General features: G+C 35.4%; 3 protein-coding genes across 11 annotated transcripts in view; 1 reads left to right on the forward strand and 2 right to left on the reverse strand.

The window, feature by feature from the left end:
* The window catches only part of OSGEPL1 (O-sialoglycoprotein endopeptidase like 1), a 39,561-nt gene extending 30,642 nt beyond the window's left edge, over positions 1-8,919 (reverse strand). Inside the window, exon 1 of the mRNA XM_081260922.1 lies at positions 8,788-8,919. The gene's annotated coding sequence lies outside the window, so the exon portion shown is untranslated. The remainder of the gene's footprint in view (positions 1-8,787) is intronic.
* ORMDL1 (ORMDL sphingolipid biosynthesis regulator 1) lies at positions 1,730-15,070 on the reverse strand. 5 transcript variants are annotated; one of them, XM_081260926.1, is made up of 4 exons: positions 14,927-15,070; positions 13,115-13,295; positions 8,788-8,939; positions 1,730-5,112 (listed from the first exon to the last, which is right to left on the reverse strand). In XM_081260926.1, exons 2-4 carry the CDS (start codon positions 13,286-13,288, stop codon positions 4,977-4,979), a joined length of 462 nt encoding a protein of 153 aa, XP_081117052.1. In that variant the 5' UTR covers positions 13,289-13,295; positions 14,927-15,070; the 3' UTR covers positions 1,730-4,976. The 5 variants fall into 5 exon arrangements, with proteins under 5 accessions (XP_081117052.1, XP_081117055.1, XP_081117053.1 ...); XM_081260929.1 differs by lacking the exon at positions 14,927-15,070 and adding an exon at positions 14,790-14,920; XM_081260927.1 differs by lacking the exon at positions 14,927-15,070 and adding an exon at positions 14,786-14,920.
* A 47-nt stretch (positions 15,071-15,117) lies between these two features.
* The window catches only part of PMS1 (PMS1 homolog 1, mismatch repair system component), an 80,680-nt gene continuing 75,154 nt past the window's right edge, over positions 15,118-20,643 (forward strand). For 4 of the 5 annotated variants that reach the window (XM_081261944.1, XM_081261942.1, XM_081261945.1 and 1 more), the window contains exon 1: positions 15,118-15,231. The gene's annotated coding sequence lies outside the window, so the exon portion shown is untranslated. Of the gene's footprint in view, positions 15,232-20,385; positions 20,487-20,643 lie in introns of all 5 variants that reach the window. The other variant, XM_081261943.1, reaches the window with a different exon arrangement.

Genomic DNA, 20,643 nt, shown 5'->3' on the forward strand with positions numbered 1-20,643 from the left:
CCAACAAAGATGTTGTGTCTGCCGAGAACTAAAAAAAAATAAATATTAAAAATTCTCTCTCTCTCACTCTCTTAAAAAAACAAAAACAAACAAAAAAAAGTCCTATCAAGAACTAAAAAAAAAAAATTAAAAAGCTCATTCTACAGTGTTAATGAATTTGGTTTGTTCCTTTACTGTACTTCTTATATTTGAGATTATCTTTGTAAACATGTACAAAGATATGTAGAGTGAAAGGACACAATGATAAACTTGGTGTTATCTACTAAGTATAAAATTATACAGAACTTAAGAGCTATAGGTGAATCACTTCCATTATCATTATTTATCAAGGGTTTGAATAACAAATCATGATATGGAGTTTGATTCAAACTTCCTGTTTTATTTATATTTTTATTAAACCTTTTTCTAACTATATTTTGGATTATGGAAAAGTTCTGAGAATAAGATAAAAAAGTTCTGTGAGCCCAATACCCAATTAAGGTAGATAAAATGTCACCTAATGCAGCTGAAACAGTATGTGCACACACACCCAAGATATTCTGAATTTTATGTTTATGAATTCATTTTTTAGCTAAATGAGAAATTTTAAACACACACACACACACACAAACTACTTGCTTAATCATTTTTAATTAGAACTGAAATTAGGAAATAAAAACCTGCAAAGTGTCACAATTTTTCTTTTTGACACCAGGCTATTCTTATTTCCCCCTTCCCTGTCCAGCACTACTCTAAACTTTTTAGGATATTTTACCTAGGCCTCTCTAATATTCCCCACACCAGGTACTGTCCATGTTACTGTTTTGTGAACTACTCTTTTCTATACTGTTAGACTTTTATACTGACTGACTGGGTTGTTGTCTTCATGAATACCAGGTTTATTTTTATTTTTATTTGGTTAAATTTCCTGGTTTACTAAATCCACTTCATAAGCATTTGAAGGTAAAACCTTCATTAATAGCACTACATGCTGAAGATGTGAGATTTTAGTGACTATTAAAGTGAATCAATGATATCTGGCTGTCAAAATAGCAAGTGATATTAAGTTGCACTGAAGGAAAAAAAAGGCATTGAGAACAAAAGAAGTGGTAGTACAATCATGTCACATCTCTTTGCCTATTGAATTTAGAGCACAATTAGTAGGAAAGTGGGAGAAATTTGAAACAATATTGTTTGGAAAATGGTGAGGTGGTGAGGACTATGGTAAGGACTATGGTAAGGTGGTGAGGACTATGGTTTATTCAATGCTGCTGTTTCAATGTTATCTTTAAATAGATGAAGAGTTATGTGGAATATGGATTAGACTTCGGATCAATGTAAAACAAGTTCTAAATTCCATTACCAAGCTAATTATTTTTTTTAATAAAAAATTGAGATAATTGTGGATTCACATGCTCTTGCAAGAAACAGTACAGAGTGATCTTCCCCAGTTTCCCCAAATGGTAATATCTTGCATAACTATAGCACAATAACATAACCAGAATATTGACAGTGAAATAATTCAGATTTGATTCAAACTTCCAGTTTTACTTATACTTGTGTGTGCATTTCGCTCAATGAAATTTTAGCATGTGTATTTTACATATCCACTGCCAGTTAAGATATTTAAAAAGTTACATCACCTTTAGGTCCTCCATGTTGTGTTTTGATCAATTCCCTCCCTTCTGCACTATCCCCCATATCTAGTCACTAGCAACCACCAATGTTTTTATCAACTATAGTTCCCCCCCCCCCCAGTTATTTCCTCTTCTATTACTGTTAAAACAGAACTGAACAGAGGAGTGGTAATTAATGAAGATTCAAGCTAAGGCACGAAACTGAATTACATGGTCTTTAAAGGTTTTTCTAACTCTTTTCAATATATAGTTGTACACAGCTAATTTACAAAGATATAGTCCCATAGACAATATCTCCCCCTGCCTTAAAAAAAAAAAAAAAAAAAAAAAAAGGAGCAGGTCAAAAGGACATAGGAGCTAACATGGAAAAATTTCCAATGGTCAAAAGTAGAGGACAGTATGAGCAACAAATTAATGACAACAAAGGATTATAACCAAAGAATAAAACACTGATGGGTCTATAATGTAAACTAATGAATAAATAAAGTAGTAGAGACAAATTTTCCTTACAGAATAATTCTAATAAATAAATATAGAAAGAATGAGGGAAATAGAAACCATCATTAGCAGTCTATAATAAATATCACTGCAGGAAAGATCCACGGATGAATGCTAAGGTTAGTAGCATTTCCAAGCTCATTTCTACTTAGAAATTGCCATTATGTCTCCTGACTTGAAGTTAGTAGCAACTATTGCATGCTATTAGGTTTTGGTTACTAAAAGATATTACTGCATAAATTCATAAAATTGGGTATTTTCCATAATTAACACAACCATTCATCTAGATATTTATAGCCCCAAACTAGGAGTCACTTTAATTACCTCCTGCAATGCTACATTCAACACATCCATGTCTTTCAATACATTAGTGTCTGGTGAGCTATACTTGTAAAATATATCCCAAATCTGACCACTTTTAAATAATTGATCTGCTGCCTCCTTAGTCTGAGCTACTTCTTGTCTGCAGTAGCTTTTTCTACATGCTTTTTATTCCCTTATTCTCAACATTAGTCAATGATCTTTAATATAAAATTAGATTCCTTTAATCTTCTGTATAAAACTCTCTAATGGCTTAGTCATACTTACAATAAAATCTGCTTATTAGTTTGATCTAAAGAGTCCTTTGAGATCTGGCCCCTACCTACTTCTCGAATCCCACATGCAACCATTCTCCTCCTTGCTTATTTCTATCTAGTCCCAGTGGTTGTCTTATTCTTTCTCAATGTCTCCATTCTGCCCCAAGACCCTTAATATCTGTCATTACCTCCTGGGAATCATCTTTCTTTCCCCAGATCTTGGTACTGCTTGTTTCTTTTTGTTTTTGTACCAGTGATTGAACTCAGGGGCACTCAACCACTGAGTCAACATCCCCAGCCCTTTTTTCTATTTTACTTAGAGACAGGATCTCAATGAGTTGCTCAGGGCTTTGCTAAGTTGCTAAGGCTGGCTTTGAACTCACAATACTCCTTGCTTCAGCCTCACAAGTCAACTGCTTGTTTCTTCACATCAGCAAAGTTTGTGTTCAAATATCACCTCAGGATCCTGAGTGAAGAATTTCTTCTGAGTCAGGCCTGTATCTGCTTAATTTTTTTTCCATAGGATTTATCATTACATGAAATAACATGTATTTGTTTATTCATTATCTGTCCTTTGACTAGAATGTAAACATCTCCTGGGAAGGAATTGGTTTATCTTTTTACAAATTATCTGTAACACCTTCAATAGAGTGGGCCCTCATATATCTATTGAGTAAATATTTTTAAAACACTAAAAGGAGAAAAGGAAAATGTATCTTTGCAGTATCTTTGAAGTAACTTTGAAGTAACAAAGGAGTATTTTTAATTACCTTAAAATGTAACTTGCTTAAAAATTAATTTGAAAATGTCAATATAGCATTGATGACTGAATTGGAAAGCTTTTGAAATAATCTTACACCAAGGAAAAAATTTTATTAAAGTATAGATTACCAGTTATTTAAAAATACATAAGACAAATATACAAAGGCAGTATCATACAACTGATTTCTAAACTCAATACTTTTGAAATACAAAACAATGATCACTACCCTGAAAAGTCAGTTTGTTGACAGAGATTGATCTTTAAGTTTGTCAAAAACTCCTTTCACTCAATTTTGTTTATATGTATCACTCAGTTTTTCAGTTTTATCATATATCAGAACTTTGGTTTTTTGTTTGTTTCTTTTTTTTAATGTGATTGCTTCTCAAGTATAGTATAGTTTTTTCTTGCAATTAATGTTAGCAACTATAGGTAACTTTCCTAAGTCACAAGAATTCAATATAATCACTACTTAAAATAGTTACCATTTAGAGTTACCTATACTAAGACTCACATGTTTAAAGTAAAAATATTAACAAGCAAACTATGGGGGTTGAGAGCAGGACTAAGGAAAGACAATCTTTTACTATAGACCTGCTAAAACAAAATATCTATTACTTACTTTGGTACTATGGCTAGAGAAGCAGTTACTGCTAGACCACAGGTAGCTATGTAGCTATCCATTCTATATTTCCTTTTCTAAGGAATGACAGACTTTACCAATTAAGTTTCTTAACCTAAAAAACAGGCACCTATAAACAACCCTGTACTTTAACTTCTTGAAATAATTATTTTAACTGGTTTATTAGCAGCCTTGTGTCTGGAAAACCAAGTAAATCTGTTTTGTTCCAAAATTAGAATGCTGACTCAGATGGTATCTTCCAGCATCAGTCATGAAGGTGGACCTTCAAAAACTATGTAATATAATAAATGCAAAAATAATTTCATCTATCAACACATAATACTGAGCCAGCAAAAACCCAAAACCAAAAAACCCCACTCATAAGATAATTTATAAGAAACTGGCTTGTACAAAATAAGAAGTATATATCCTCTTACATAAGAGAAATATATATGGTAATAAAAGTAATCTATAATAAACTTACAGAGATGATTCCGATTTACATGTTAAGTCTGCCTAAACTAATTGTCACTGAAGGACTGAAAATTTTCTTTTCCTCATGTCATGCCCATCATTATAATTAAGCTGGTCCTAGTTTCTTACAAATATCTTACTTCCTTGGATTTATCTACTACACCCTCACTGTACTGCAATTAACTTATACGCTGGGCCTGCCCAGCCTGCCTATAAAACCTTTCTTCCAAAATATACCAGATGTATTAAACAGAGGCATCATTTAGTAGAATTCTGCACTTCAAGACAGCATCTGAAGAACCAGTAATTGGTCCTCTGATGTAGATACCTCTCATTTCACATTATCACAGAAACAGTGCAGTTTACCAACTACTCCTTCCTTACAGGAAACTCAGTAGCTGTAAAAATTTTGTTCAGTTTCAAACATTTCAATACTTATTAATTCCAAAGATCCGAACACCATGTAGTTGGGGCATTTTGGGAATAAGCACACTCAGAAGAGAAGCTGTGTTTAGGATGAAGTGAGTTGAATCATACTTCGTATAGAAACTTGCCAGAAAATATCTGTTGAGATAAAAGTCAAGAATACATGTAACATCCAAAAATGAAATTATTTAGAATTTTAAAAAATTAAAAGATAGAAAAAAGGCCACCAAACACAAATACCTAAAAGTAAAACCATTTTGGATCACTAAAATAAAAATTTTAATTTAGGTCCAAGTTTATTTTAGATTGGTATTTAAAAGTGTGTTTAGTGGTGGTGCACATTTTGCATTTCTGTAATTTATGTTAAATGCATTTAATAGAATGCACTGCAATTTAGCAGAAGCTTTAAAGTGGAAAGCTTTCAAAATAGGTTGCATATGCCCTCTGAGACTTCAAATGTAGTTTTGTATTTATATATATATTTCTGGATCCAAAGTATCCATCATAGTCTCAAAGGGTTTTGTGACTCACCAAAATGTTAAGAATCACTATTGTAAACCTTTGAAAAATTAGGGTTTTGGTAGTACAATTCAGTATCTTTGAAAGAAATAAATAATTGGTTGCCCCTTTGATGTTCTCATTTTTGCACTATAGTTGAACAGGTCTATAATCAATCCAACTGAAAGTTGGATTGTAAAAGTCACCGTTGTAAAATTATGACTGTTTTGCTATAACTAAACACATGCACATAGTCAGACATTTAACCATCCGAGAATTTGTTTTAATAAGTGTAAACCACTTTTAAGACCATAAAATGAGCCCAGAACATCTAGTTTTACCCAAGGACATATGAGAGTGCAAATATATCATCTGGCTACAAAGAGCACTCTCACATTGATAGGATGTGAATCAATACAAAGCCTTACTTGAACAAAACTAAGAATTTAATTTCCATATAGTTGTCAGTCTAATTACTTTCAGAGAACACAGGAAGGTATTCTAATAGCCTCTCCTCTATTGTCATTCGTTTCTCCTCAGGGAAGAGACATATATAACATGGTCAGAAAAAGAACAGCTATTTCCAAATATGTCTGAAAACATCAGACAACTGTATACATCATTACCAGAACTGTTTAGACTGAAAAATTCTACATCTATTTCAAAAGTAGCCAGAAAATTCTTTCTTGAGTAAACCATATTCCTCGATTTTTGCTTTATATTGTTTCTTCCCACTTTCATAGACTTTGAAGACTATTTTTATACTTCCTTCACGGAATAAAACAGGGTTATCAGTTGCATTTAGTAAGCACATTTGATTTGCTGCCATCATTATAGGTTTAATCTATACTCTGATAGGCTGAAATAAATTTAGTGTATCTTATCATACTATTAGCCTATGTACCTAGTGTTTTAATGAAACCTAATTGTGTGTGTAGATTATATGAAAATTATCTGACTCTTAAAAAAATATAAATGCATTAAAAATAAGCCTAAAAGCATTTATTTACTAAGGGATCTATTGGAGGCCTGAGTTAGAAGATCGATATTTAGGGTTTATTGTGGGCTCTTGACTCCAAATAACTGCAAGATCTTTAGCACAGTCATGCATTTGAATATTTCTCCTGCCCCTCTAATACTGAGGCTTGAACCCAGAGGACCACTACCATTGAGTCATACCACCAGCCCTTTCTTTGTATTTTGAGACAGGGTCTTGCTAAGTTGCCAAGGCTAACCGTGAACTTGCTATCCTCCTGTCTATCAGCATCCCAAGGTCACTGAGATTATAGGCATGCACCACAGTGTCCAACAGAATCTGTTTCTTTATCTAAAAATCTGGAATAACACTGTATGTCACACCTACCTGACAAATTACGATCAAATATGAAGATTGGAAAGCACTCTGAAAAGTACTGGGGCTAGGGATATATAGCTCTGTGATAGAGCACATGCCTAAAATACATAAGTTTCAGGGTTACATCCTCTGCATCACAAAAAAAATAAATAAATAAAAATAAAATAAAATAAAAGTAAAATCAATGCTATAAAGATGGTTTCAATGTTGTTTCTTCAGTTATGTAAGGAATTTAATCAGAATAGCTGAAATCATACCTGTGAGTCAAAAAAATATTTTAAGAAATTATTTGACTGTTTTCATGATAGTTATTATTACATATATTAAATACAATTCTTGAGGCTGAGGTTGTGGCTCAGTGCTGGAGCGCTTACCTTGCATGCATGGGGCACTGGGTTCAATTCTCAGCACCACATTAAAAATAAATAAAGGTATTGTCTATCTATAACTAAAAATTTTTAAAAAAGAAAAAAGATACAATTCTTTGGGCTACTGAGGTTTTCAAGAATGGCCAAAGTCACATAGCTTGAAAACAACAGAGCCAAATCTCAAATTTAGGACTAAAACAACCTTTATTTTTATTCTTAATATTTATTTCAGTTAGGCCATACAGACATTTTTCTTTTGAGGTTAATTCCTGCCCCCATGCCCCCCAGTACTGGGGATTAACTCAGGGCCCTCTCCCACTGATCTACATTCCCAGCCTGTTTTACTTTTTATCTCTAAATAAGGTCTTACTAAAATTGCTGAGGCTGGCCTCAAACCTGCAATCCTCTTGCCTTAGCCTTCCAAGTTACTGGTTTTATAGGCATGTGCCACTGTGCCTGACTCTTGAGGTTTAAGAGTCATAACTAAACCAATTCAAAGTTTCTATAAAATGCTATAAATGTAAAGAAAAAGAAACCTATGACTTTATGATCAGTTTATTCCTTCACTTGAAAATGTAATCCCTACTTAAACATCTATCCAAATCTATGACTCTTTAAGTCTAGCTTAAAAAATTCCATCACCTCCTGAAAGTCTTTCCACCTACCCCAGACTACACTGATTCCATCATGGATATAGCATTATGTCTGAGTTCTGTGGTAGAGTGTTAATTAAGACATATGTGAACCTATTTATTATGTGCAAGACACTGAGTTTGGGATTCAAAGCAATCTATGTACTTACACACTCTTAGAAGGCAAAAAAAAAAAAGTGTATATACAATTTTGCCAGTTGTATCTAAGGTGAGGGGGGCGGGGGCAAAACCAGAGCTTGCTTTACCAGGTGAGAGTGGGTGGGGATAAAATATTCAGATAAAGGGAAAATGAGGTAGAAAGGATTGTATGGAAAGCCCTGATATCAAATAAGAGAAAATCAGATACAAGATACAAAATTAAGATAGCTTACAAATAGATATTATCTTATTTATCTCTCATAGCATCAAGTTAGGTATCTTTAGCTAGAATTTTATACATGAGCAGACCAAGCTGAATAAATGGAAGACACAGGATTCAAGTCAGGTCTGTTCTACATGCAAAGCCCAGAACTTGTTTTTCTAAACTATATTTTCTTCTTCCAAAGAATTTGAAGATCCAAATAAGGCTGGGTTGCCAATGAAATTCTTCTGATCTTCTAAATTACTGTTTAGTGAGATTAATCTGATAGTGCAGTACAGGATATGATCATGTGCTTAATTTTCTTATATGAAACTTAAGGACATGTATTAAACTACATATCCTAGAATGTCTACGTATACTGAAGAACATGTAATGTCTCCAAATGTACTAACTGAAGTGAAAATTGCTTTATCATCAACTTGTTAAATAACTTGCCTGTGCCTTACACCACATCTGAGTAGTTACTTATTGACAGAAGTTTTCAACAAAATATTTTGTTTCTAATTCTAATTCAATCTGATAAATGGACAACTTCCTATTACCCAATCTTCTTTATACTTAAATATTTTTGCCACTTACAGAATTATTGGAGAAATTGTGAAAAACTTCCGTGAAGATGTAAACTGTACTCCATAGTCCAGTTGTTCCCAATGAGTTAGGAGCCTTGCTTTACCTTGGTCAGGAGTTTCAAAAGGTGTTCCTTTTACTGCATGCAAAAATACATACATCCCCTGAAAAACAAGCAAGGTGATATATAACCAATAACAAATACAAAATTTGTCCTAGTGAGTTAAGCGTAAAGCTGGTTCCAGGGTATCTATGAGTGTATGATTTAATTGAACAGTTCAAAATTTAAGATTTCATAACCAATTAAAGACTCTGGCCAGTTTCTGGATGGCAAATAAAACTTCCTGATATAGAAATATTATTGGATGAAAATCAGTAAAAGATTAATCCAAAGTAACCTATTTTCATAAAGTTGAAGATAAAAGTATCATCAGGGAAGTTTCACATCATTACAATTAGGTTATCTAACACCTTTCCTAGAAACAGTTTATAGGGAAACTTTTCTTCAATGTTATATTAGTAAATCTGATGATACTTACCTCTGCTTTAGTAGTTATCTTCCATAGCAACAAAGATGGTTTGATGTAATAAGTATAATGTTCAACTCAATTCCCTTTTAAAATCACCACTGTGCCTCTACGGTGTTTCTTTTGAAGTCAGGTTTTAAAAAATCAGAGAAAAACATATTTGGTATTGGGGGTTGATCCCAGGGGCGCTTTACTACTGAGCTACATCTCCAGTCCTTTTTATTATTTACTTTGAAAGAGGGTCTTATTGAGTTGCTGACCATGAGTTATTGTGCTCAGCTAGTAAAACACACTGCTAAGAGCTATTCTGCTATATATTTTTCACATCTAGTTTTGTAGTAAACATCAAAAACAATGTATACTCGATTTGGTTTCTTTGAGATTATGATGCTAATTCATACTGATAAGTAGTCCTTTATTCATTTCACAATCACTGTTTGAGGCACTAGTATGAGCATAAAGCCCAAATATTATTATGAAACTGTTTTCCCTTTACAAGCCATGATATGAAGTCATTTTTTTCTACTTCAACTTTTAACAAATATATAGAAAAAAATGTTTTGCAATTTTATACTGTACCAGATTAAAAAAACTGTATCTTTCAAAGCTTGGTTGGCTTCATAGTATTAACTAGCTGCAAAACACCTAATCTATGGAGGAAAGAACTCAGGCTTCGTTGAAGTCCACAAACACTTAATGGTGACTTGTGTGTGTAAGACACATAACACGTATGCACATATGAGATTCAACAAGACTTGTCTCCAGCCTTGAAAAAACATTCAGTGTTCTAAGGGATGCTAAGGAAAAAAACACACACAAAACAACTAGAAGGTAAGGCAGACACTGCTATCAAAAGTACCACCAGAGTACTTGGGAAATACAACAGAGGGAAAGGACTGTTTCTGTGGCAGAAGCCTTGATGCTACCCTGTCAACTACCTCATTCTTGATGGTTCAGCTCAAATGAAAATTCCTTAGTGAAACCCTCAGTAGTAATAATTAACCACCTGTTTATGTGCTTGCATAGAATTTCACTGAAAATACTTTTATTGCAGCACACTATATTGTGTGAAGAGTTGTTTGTGTAATGTTTGTTTTCCCATTAACCTGAATACTTCAGGAAAAAGGGCTAGTACCGGCAAGTATTAGATATATTGGAAGACAACATTAATCCAAGACCTGTTTGTGCTATAAGCACTAGGAAACCATTTTTATAAGGGCTTTAAAGGAAACAATGAAGCAGAAAGTATGTGCCTTCAAATTCTCTTGTGATTCCAAAACAGTATGTTTGATTATATATCTTCTACCCCAATATGTTTAAAAGTTCTCATATAGAAAAGAGAATATTTATTTCATGGATAGTCCTTAATCAAATAAAGAGAATTATTTCATTTTTAAGGCTAATAATTTTGTGAAGCATTAAAATATCATGCTGGGCGTTATAGCACTGTATAAAAAGAATCACTAGGTTTCTACTGTATGGTTCAGAGAGGTAAATATATTTTTCTGCTGGGTGCAATAATTAGGTTTGTTTTCCCATGTTTAAAAGCATTCAACATGCATTTCACATTTTTAATTGGTTTAATGTAAGCTATCTTCAAAGGAAACTTAAAATTTAGAGTCATGTAATTGCTACATCTGTGGGTGGCTGAGTTAGGTGAACTAATAATAAATCAGAAGTTTGCTTTCCTACATGGTGTCAATTGCTTATTTGTTCATGACCATATACTGTACCTCAATTCAAGTTAATCAACTTAAAAACAAGGAGTATGGGGAGAGGGAATAGCTTCTAAAATACATTTAAGACATGTGCCATTTTAAAAGGGAAAAGACTTAATTTATTCAGAACATGTAAAAAGTTCACTAGAAACACAGAAATTAAAAGACAAGCCAGGTATGCCTGGATTGAAGGTATATGCCTGCAATCCCAGCAACGCAGGAGGATCACAAGTTCTAGGCCAGCCATGGGAACTTAGCAAGACCCTGTCTCATAACAGAATTTTAAAAAAGGATTATTAGCTCAGTGGTAGAGAGCCCTAGTTCAATCCCTAGCACTTCCAAAAACAAAAAACAAAACTCCACAAAAAAGAGGCAATAAACTACTATTTACTACTAATTATGAAACTATGATAAATACATGATAATAGAATGTAGAGATGTATAGATTTCTGAAAGAGGTAAACCTGAATAGTCTTCAACAGAAATCAGCCAGGTAGGGCAGGAAGGATAGGGAAGTATTAAAAAACAGAGCTGAAGCCAAACCAAAGAAGTGAGAGCAAGTTGATTTCCTTTATTGCCAGAGTTTAGAGATGGTGAAGACTGTGTTTAGAGATGGTTAAGGCTAAGTCCCTTTCTTGCCTCTGCACTCTTATTAACTTGTATTAGATGTTGCTCAAAGAACTTTGGATTTTACCATATATGCAATGGAGAATCCCTGAAGGACTTGAGAGTGTAACTTGACAGTGAAAAAGAATAAAATGTGGGTTCAGGGTGTAGCTCAGTGGCAGAGTGCCTGCCTAGTATGTGTGAGGCTCTGGGTCAATGTCTGCTACCAGAGATTAAAAAAAAAAAAAAAGAATAAAGTTTTCTGACTATATAAAATGCAGACATGAATTTTAAAAACATTTCTCTGCCACAGTGGCACAGAGGAGGGTAGAGGAGCACCAACAATAATTTTACTGGAGCAATTTACCTGAGGAAAAAAATGAGGGTGTGGGGATATAGCTGACAGTAAAGCAGAAAGACAGAAAGGGTTCTGACCAAAAGGATAGGGAAAATAAAGGAAAATGAGGACCACATATCCTGGTTTGCATAGGACAGTTCTGATTTACACCTATTCTCTTGGAGTAGTTATTACTAGAGCTCTCTTTTATTCTTAAAACAGTTTCAGTCTGAATGATACATTATATCCATCGCTTTACCATTGACATTCAGCTGTCTGGCTGGTTTATCTGGCAGACCCTGATGTCTCCAGATAAGATTAATAACAATCAGGGCTGCATTAATATGATCAGTAGAGTCAAATTTCTGATACTTTGTAGAGCTAATACAATACAGTTAATATACAGAGAGAGTGAGATCAAATACAGTGAAGGCATCATAAGATGCTAGACATGAGAAGCTTAAAATCTCTACTGAAACAAGAAAGTATACGTACACAATTTAGAAAGACTTAAGAAGGATTAAAATAAAAGATTTTAATTGGATTGTAGGTAACCAAAAATCACAATTGCTTCTGAAATACTCTGGTTGATTGATAGATTCTATACAAACAATAGGAGGAAAAGTCCCACTAAGAAAGGTCCAATGTTAAAGTGTGGTAGAAAAAAATAAAATCCTATCCCAGAATAAATTCTTCAAAACTGACACTTACACACTACAAACTACTGAAGTGTACAATTTTTTTATAGTGTTGGGGATGAACTACACATTTTAAATAGGTGAATTTTATAGTATATGAACTATATCTTTATAAATCTGTTAGAACACACTAAGTTGTTGGTTTGCGGGTGTAGCTCAATGGTACAGGACTTGCTTAGGATGCTCAAGACCCTGGGTTTGATCCCCAGCACAGCCAGAAAACAAAACAAAACAAAAAACCCTACAACAAGGAAAACCCACAAGATACTATCTATGTTTTTCTTTATAACGTATTAAGTACATTCATATTGTTATGGAACCAGAACTTCTTTCATCTTGCAAAATTAAAACTATACACATTAGACAATAAATCCCCATTCCTTCTTCCCCTTAGCCTCCGACAACCACTCTCTCTTAAGATTTTAAGTGTTTATAATAAGGTGAAATTCTTACCAGATTATGTATAATATTTGTTAAGGTCCAAGCAACAGGAACACTGAAGAAAGGAATGCTGAGTAAGACAATATGGAGCAAGCCAACTCCCAATGCATATGTCAGCCACATACCCCGGCTGTTCATTACACGGGTATTTGGATTCACTTCACTGTGGGCAACTCCAACATTCATGTTTGCTCTGAAGAGAAAAAATAAACAGTGATACAGCTGGAAATCTAAATACTCCTAATTCTGACACAATGAAATATTACCAGGATTATTTTTCCTTGTTATTCTGAAATAGAACACACACCCTCCAAAATGTGCTACTTGCAGATTCTGGTATAGGCAGCAAAGAAGCTTTAATATCTTACTTAATGGTAAGGTAAACAAGACTTATTTTTATGGTTCCCTTTCCTAAAACTTGTCTTCTAGGATGTCAGTTTTAGTGAATGAAATAATGGACAGGAAAACTCAAACTTAAAAGAGAAATGTCTATTTTTTTTTTACATTATGAGCACAGTTAAGTCATGAGCTAAATTTACCAACAGAATAAACACTAAAAAAAAGAAAAAGGGGGGGAAAAAAAAAGAACCCACCTAGCCAGTCTGTTCTGAGTAGTGAGATGCTTGTATCTAATGTAATGTTGTACCCATACAATAGTCAAAGAGTTCAAAGTACTCCTTTTTGAGTACTGAACCTGGAAAGAACATGTTGATATAATGTGTAAAATTTATGTGGTCAGGGATAGGTTTGTTTCTCAATTTTGTGACACACTAGATTAAAAAAAGCAATAAATCTTTCTTGCGAATATTTCAATAACTCTAAAACTTTAGTTTTTCTTCCTTTTTTGAAAGTTTTCCCTTCCTCTTTTATATTCAAAATAAACACCAAAGTAAGAAATGACAGTAGCCCTCAGTCATTTTAATTATAATGTTTACTTAGGTCTAAGAATTCCTTAAACAATATCAAATTGTCCTAAAGAATATCTATTAGAAGGCTAAGAAGGGGGGAAATAGGGTTAGATTACATTTTAAGAACCCCCCATTAAAAATATACATTGACTCTTTTTTACTACAGAGCTAGCAAAGAGGAATTTTTTTTCATAACCATATCCCAGCAAGTGTTTCCGGAATATAATGTCCTTTTACCCTGTCAAGATCTATGGAATAGGCATCAGGCTTAAGGTGATGAAAGTTAGTTACACTAAGACAAAAGTTAGTTTCTGGGGTAAATATTTCTTCTACTATAAAAACCCATCATTTATGGTACCTTATTTCTAAATTTTATAAATTGTACTTAGAACATGACTTAAGATAGTTTTCCCAATTTCCACACTGTCTTCGCAAACAATTTTCGAAGGAGGCCTAAAATTCACATGTCAGCCGCAGGCAAAGCTGGGGTGGTACTGATCCTACTTCAGTTCGGAAACCATTCCCAGCAGGTGTGCCGCGCCTCTCGACTGCCCGCAGACAATGACTTCTCAGACAGTGAAGAGACTCTCAGCTCTGCCCTCGCCCAGGCCTTTGGCGAGGGCGACCCGCAGCGGCCCGCATTGGGAACTCCCCAGCCTACCAGACCGCCCCGGGAAGCCTCCAGGCGGGTGGAAACCCCCACCCTGACCTTCGTTGTCGCGTCGCACCTCCTGTCATGGCCGTGGCACAACAGCGAGGGTTTGAGGGAGAGTACCTACGGCCGCTTAGCCGGCAGGGCCGGGCAGAGCGCCCCGGGTGCAGCCCGGGCCCCTCTCCACGTAGTAGATCCTGGGCCTCCAGAAGCTCGCTCCCAGCCAAGACAGCAGCACAGCCCCACGCACTGGTATCCACTTACCCGCCGCCCGGTTTCCGGCGGCCGGCACGGAGTAAGAGCAACCCAGCGGCAACCTCAGCTTACGCTCACGCTACGAAAGCCAAGTCTGCCCCTGCGCCGCGCCGCGCGTGCGGACGCCGTCCTAGCGCACTCACCGCCAGGGGATTGGCCGCCACCAGCGCCAGTCCCGCCTCCCCGGGCAAGGCGGGACTAAGAGGCGCGCGGTGCCCTTCCCACAGCGCGCGTGCGCTGAGGGCTCGCGGGGCAACTCAAGTGGCTGGGCCTGGGTTCCGCGAGGGACGCTGGCTGCTTGCCGCGGGTGGATGGTAATTGCCCTACCTTGCGCGAGCTGGGAGACAGTGTCTTGTGCCTAATGGGCATTAGTTCTGATATGCTGGTAGGCTCGACGGTTCCCTCTCCTCGACTTGTCTTAGTCGGAGCGTGAGCGCTGCAGGCCGCGGTGGGCGCCTCCTCCAGGGGCGGGAAGTGGGTGTAGCGGAGGTGCGGAGCGCGCACACGTGCGGAGCTGGGTGCCTCAGTGCCTTTGAATTTTGTTGCAGTGCATTTCCCAAACCTTGGGTACAGGTTTTATAAGTTGTTTCCTAGCAGAAAATGTAATCCACCACAGCCGTAACTAGTCTTGCAAGCGAGTGTGACATATTATAACGTAATTTGGTGACCTGCAAGGGGTACAGGTAAAGTCTTCATTTAATCCTTATTTTTGCCGATGTCTTTCGGCGTTTATCTCTATTGAGAACGGGCACCAGTGTTACATCCTGAGGAAATGTGGATATCAAAAACTGATCTTATTTGAGGAGTGAGAAGAAACTTGATTAGTTTTTGGAATCGTCTTTGAAATCAAATTTCCTTTACCTTCGCAGTATGTAAAGCTTGTGATTTTCGTTGCTGAAAAACATTTCAGAGTTGATTTTGGAGAACGTTGGTTATCTATATGTAAATATTTTGTATTTCTGTTGGTTCTGTGAAAACAATTGGGTTAGATTTATTTTGTTCTTTAAATAATTTGTGTTCTCCTTAAAATCTGTGAATTCTCTGATCTCTACTTCTCTTTCTGTAGTCCTTAACTGACTTTCCTGGTCCTCAGCTCTTTATGAGTATTCAGTTTTCCTCTCAACACAAATGAAAGACTGACTATCCTGACATTCTCAGACATTCTATTCTATTCTATGCTGTGACTTGGAAGCCTGACACCAACCCTTCTACTTTTAAAAAGAGGTCATTTGATACACATGGTAGAATGCTACATTCTAGGGACAAGTGATTATAAAAACTACATCCTTAAAGCACTCTGAACCTGGAGGAAGGGACAAACAAATAGAATAATTTGGGATGAGTTTGGGTTAAAAATAAAGAAAAGGTATTACAGAGGAAGGAATGTCTAATTTACTGGTGATTGAAGGGAGTAGGAGTTGGAACAGGAAAGAAAGGCTTTCTTGAGGATACTTAACCCAAATCTGCAAGGCTGATTATCCTCTTAGGAAGAAGGAACCCTGTGAGCTAAGGGAGTGAGTTTACCGTGTTTAGAGAGACAAATTGTGTAGGAGGACTGGCCTTGGGAATGGTGGGATGAGATAAGAAAGGTAGATAAAGATCCAGTTATTAAGGAGTTTGGATTTAATCTAGTTAGTGGTTGGAAATCTTATAAAAATTTTAAGGTAGCAATGTGATGAAATTTAAATGAAAAAATAAATAATGGAAGGTTGATATTTGAGTCACAGTATTAATTAGGTGACAACTATAGTAGGTCAGAGGAGAAATGTTGAGCTGGTGAACAGTCAGTATGCAGAAGATTATTTTGAGAAATATTTAGAAAGTAGGATAGATAGGACTGGATGCCAGGTGGTAGAGGGTGAGAATTGCTATGATGTCTTTTTTTTTCGGGGGGGGCAGAGAGAGAATTTTAATATTTATTTTTTAGTTATTGGCGGACACAACATCCTTGTTTGTATGTGGTGCTGAGGATCGAACCCAGGCCGCACGCATGCCAGGCGAGGGCGCTACCGCTTGAGCCACATCCCCAGCCCCTGCTATGATGTCTTTAATTTCTAAATTTTGTTTTGTGTGTCTGGATGGAAGGTCTACAGTGGAACTGTCCTTTGAAGTCAAACATGCCAGAGTGTCCATCTGCCTTGGACACTCTGGCATATAATAGTGGTGTGATCTTGAGCAATATATCAAGTCTTTAAGTCTCATTTGTAATGGAAGAATAATAATATACGAGGGTATATTGTGAGGATTAAATGAAATAATGTATATGAAGTTTTTATGTTAGCTCTTATTATTACAAACAAAATGTAGAAAGAAAGTTCATTAGAGAAAGATTATGAGATTGTTTGGGGGCATAATAAGTTTAGGTTGCCTCCAGATCATCTAAATGATGGTATTTAAAAAGTAGGTGAATCAGCCCTGGAGTCCAGAAAAAAAAAAAAAAATTGTTAGACGTTTGGGTGGATCAGGGAATAACATGGAGCCAGTTTAAAATTAAGTATGAGGTGTAAGCTCACTAGTGGATCACTTGTATGGTATGCACAAGACCCTCGGTTTGATCCCCAGCACCACAAAAAAAGAAAAAGTAAATAAAGTCAAGCATATCTAGGGAAGGAAATGGTGACTTGATGGGAAGGGGGACACCATTTTAATGTTTATATTGGTGCAGGAAAAATGCTGATAAAATTACTTTCTTAGGTCTTTGGGATTTTCAAACTAAGGTAGAAGATTTTTTAACCCAATTCTAAATGATTAGCCACCACATTACACAGTGTAGCTCTATACTCTTAGACTTGGGGCCATTTTAAAGCTTTGGAAGAGGAGAGAAAGTGCCTTTTGTTTTGGATAGCACTAATTTGTGTGAATGTTATGATAATGGAGCTGCCTAATTGTCCAGTGTTTGTCCACCAGATGACTAACTAAGCTTCCAACCCTGGAGAGCCACAAAAGATCATTGAGAAGTAGCTATTCATAGCTGCTTCTCTTAAAACTGTGTTCTCCAAAACTAAATCAAATATATAGATTAATTAGAGAGTAATTGTTAGTATTAAAAAATTCCAGCATTTCTTTACATAATGATCTCTTGTCATAATACTGTACATTTTAAGCCCTTACCATTTTATATATGCTTTCTAATTTGATCCTTACAATAAGTCATGAGGCGTTATCTCTCTTTTTACAAATGAATTATTTTTACAGAGGAATTTAAGTGATTTGCTTCTGTTGATGTGTAAGAAGATGAACCCCAAGACCTATTTGTTTTTTTGCTTTTTGTCTTCGGTCTGTTAGTTTTTCTGCTGTGCCAATTAGTATTGCCTTATGTTTGTAAAATATACTTATGAATTTTGACTATTTAACATCCTCAAAACCCAGTATGTTACCTTTTTTCCCAGAAATACTTCTCTTAAAATCTTGCTGTTATAATGCCTATACTCCATTTTTTGTTGAGTTACTGATACTTATTTTACATTCTTCCTTTATGTGGCTTATTTATCTTACATTGCCTGAGAAGGAATTTTAAATGGATTTTTTTTTTCATTGCTATTTTGTTTGGAACTAGATTCCTTAGAATCAAATCATCATATGAGCATGTATCTAGTCATGCTAAATTAAGAAAATAGTAGGGTTCCTTCACCTCCTTTGTTTTTTTGATCTAAATAAAATCTTAACTCTTTGGAGAAGTTGGATGTTGTCAAGCTAGTATTTATTTTCCCATATTTTTTTTTTCTGAAATTAGGCAGTAAGGCAGGAGCAAAGCTCCCTCCCTGCATGTTTTAAATATGGAATTTCCATTAAAGATTTTTGAGGTGTTTTGTTTGTTTGAGCAAAGGGTTTTATAGCTAAAACATGGATCTGCATGTAGTATCAGCATATAATGGATTTTGAATTCCAACACAAGATTTGAGCTTTATCTCTTATCAGCTTTGTGCTGCCAAATGATTAGAATGATGTTTTAGGCAGAGTAATGTGGAGGGTAGTTATCTGATATATATGGGATCTGACTAGTTCAGATTAATGGTAATCCTAGACAGCCTAACTCCAAAAAAGCTCACTGGTTAAAAAGGCATTAACTCTTTAACATATATGGGTGAGAAATCATGTTTAAATTAAACTGCTGTTAAGCTATGTGATTGACTGTAATTCTCACATTGCAAAGTGACAGGACCACTTACTCATTTCTAGCCAGGTAGATCATACTCATTATAGCACAATTGCTGTTCTCTTTCTTCATTTATTACCTATTGTGATTTACCAAATATTTACATTTAAGAAATCTAACACATTTGTCTCCATGATTCCAATTTTCTTTTTAACCTCTGTCAACCTAAAACACAAAACAAAACAAACAAACAAGCAAACAAAAAAACAGCAACAACAACAAAAAGACCCAGTGATTCTCTAATATTTATTTGGGAATAGCATTGCCAAATTTATATTTATATGGGAATAGTGGTAATAGCAGAGAAAAAGAGAAATGTAGATAGCAATTACAGCAACACAAAATGCTGGGAAAAATAAGAAAAATAGTTTGCTCATAATGTGGATTTTTTTTTTTTTTTAATCCATGCGTTGCAAAAATTACATGAAGATTTTAAACAGCTCTTCGAGCAGGTATTTGTGAGTTAGAATAGAAAGCAGCAGTGAGGGAAAGAGCACAGGGACCTTTTTATTCCCCATACCAGTAAGAAATTATGAACTTATAATAAAAGTATAATAAGCCTGTCTTGTCTTTTATTTAGGATAAGGGGTCAATTTTTCCCTATTCTATATGTCTATATCTATGACTATCTATGTTTCAATGTATATCTGTCTGTATCTGATCATGTACATAGGTATCCATAGGGGTAAATATATAGAAAGCAGATGTAGGATTATTTTAATCAAAGATTAAATAGCATTTCTTATTTCCTTTCAGAATAGTCAAGCAGCCTGAAAAATAATAGGAAAAAAAAAAGGCAAAGGGATTTCAGTTAATACTGCATTTTCATGATCCATTAATATTTATTTCTATAAGAAACAATGTAAAACAAATATCTTGTCTTCTGATATTTAGGACTCATTTGTGGATGATTATGAACAAGAGCTTTAACTTCACAGTTGGAAATGTTGCAAACTATCATCTTCTGCTTTCAGGGCACTTAGATGCAATTAATACCAAGGCCAACAAATGAAATAAAGTAATGGAAGAGAATACCTTAGAAAAGCTAAATATGTTACATGCTAAAAGTGCTACAGAAGTGACAATTTAAGGAGAACTATAAAATCCATCTTTTTCCTCACCACTGAGAATACAATCCCATTTTCTATTAGTATTGAAAATGGCTCAAGTCCCTCCACATAAAAAATAAAATGATTTCTGCTTAGGTTTTTGAAACTGCTTTGGTCATTTTGGGGGGGGGGTACTAGGGATTGAACTCTGGGGCACTTAAGCACTGAGCCATATCCCCAGTCCTATTTTATATTTTATTTAGAGACAGTGTTGCACTGAGTTGCTTAGTGCATCGCTATTGCTAAGGCTGGCTTTGAATTTTCGATCCTCCTACTTCAGCCTCCTGAGACACTGGGATTACAGGTATGTGCCACTGCACCCAGTTTGGTCATTTATTTATAAGAGGTAATAAGATTACCTATCAATAGAGGAAGTTTTGAATGACTTGCCTGTATTTAAGTCTCAGCTATGCCTCTTAATTAAATGACCTTGTACAAGTTTTCTTCTCTGTGCTTCAGTA

Source organism: Spermophilus citellus (genome assembly GCF_964194105.1).
Source record: "Spermophilus citellus genome assembly, chromosome: 11".
NCBI lineage: Eukaryota > Metazoa > Chordata > Mammalia > Rodentia > Sciuridae > Spermophilus > Spermophilus citellus.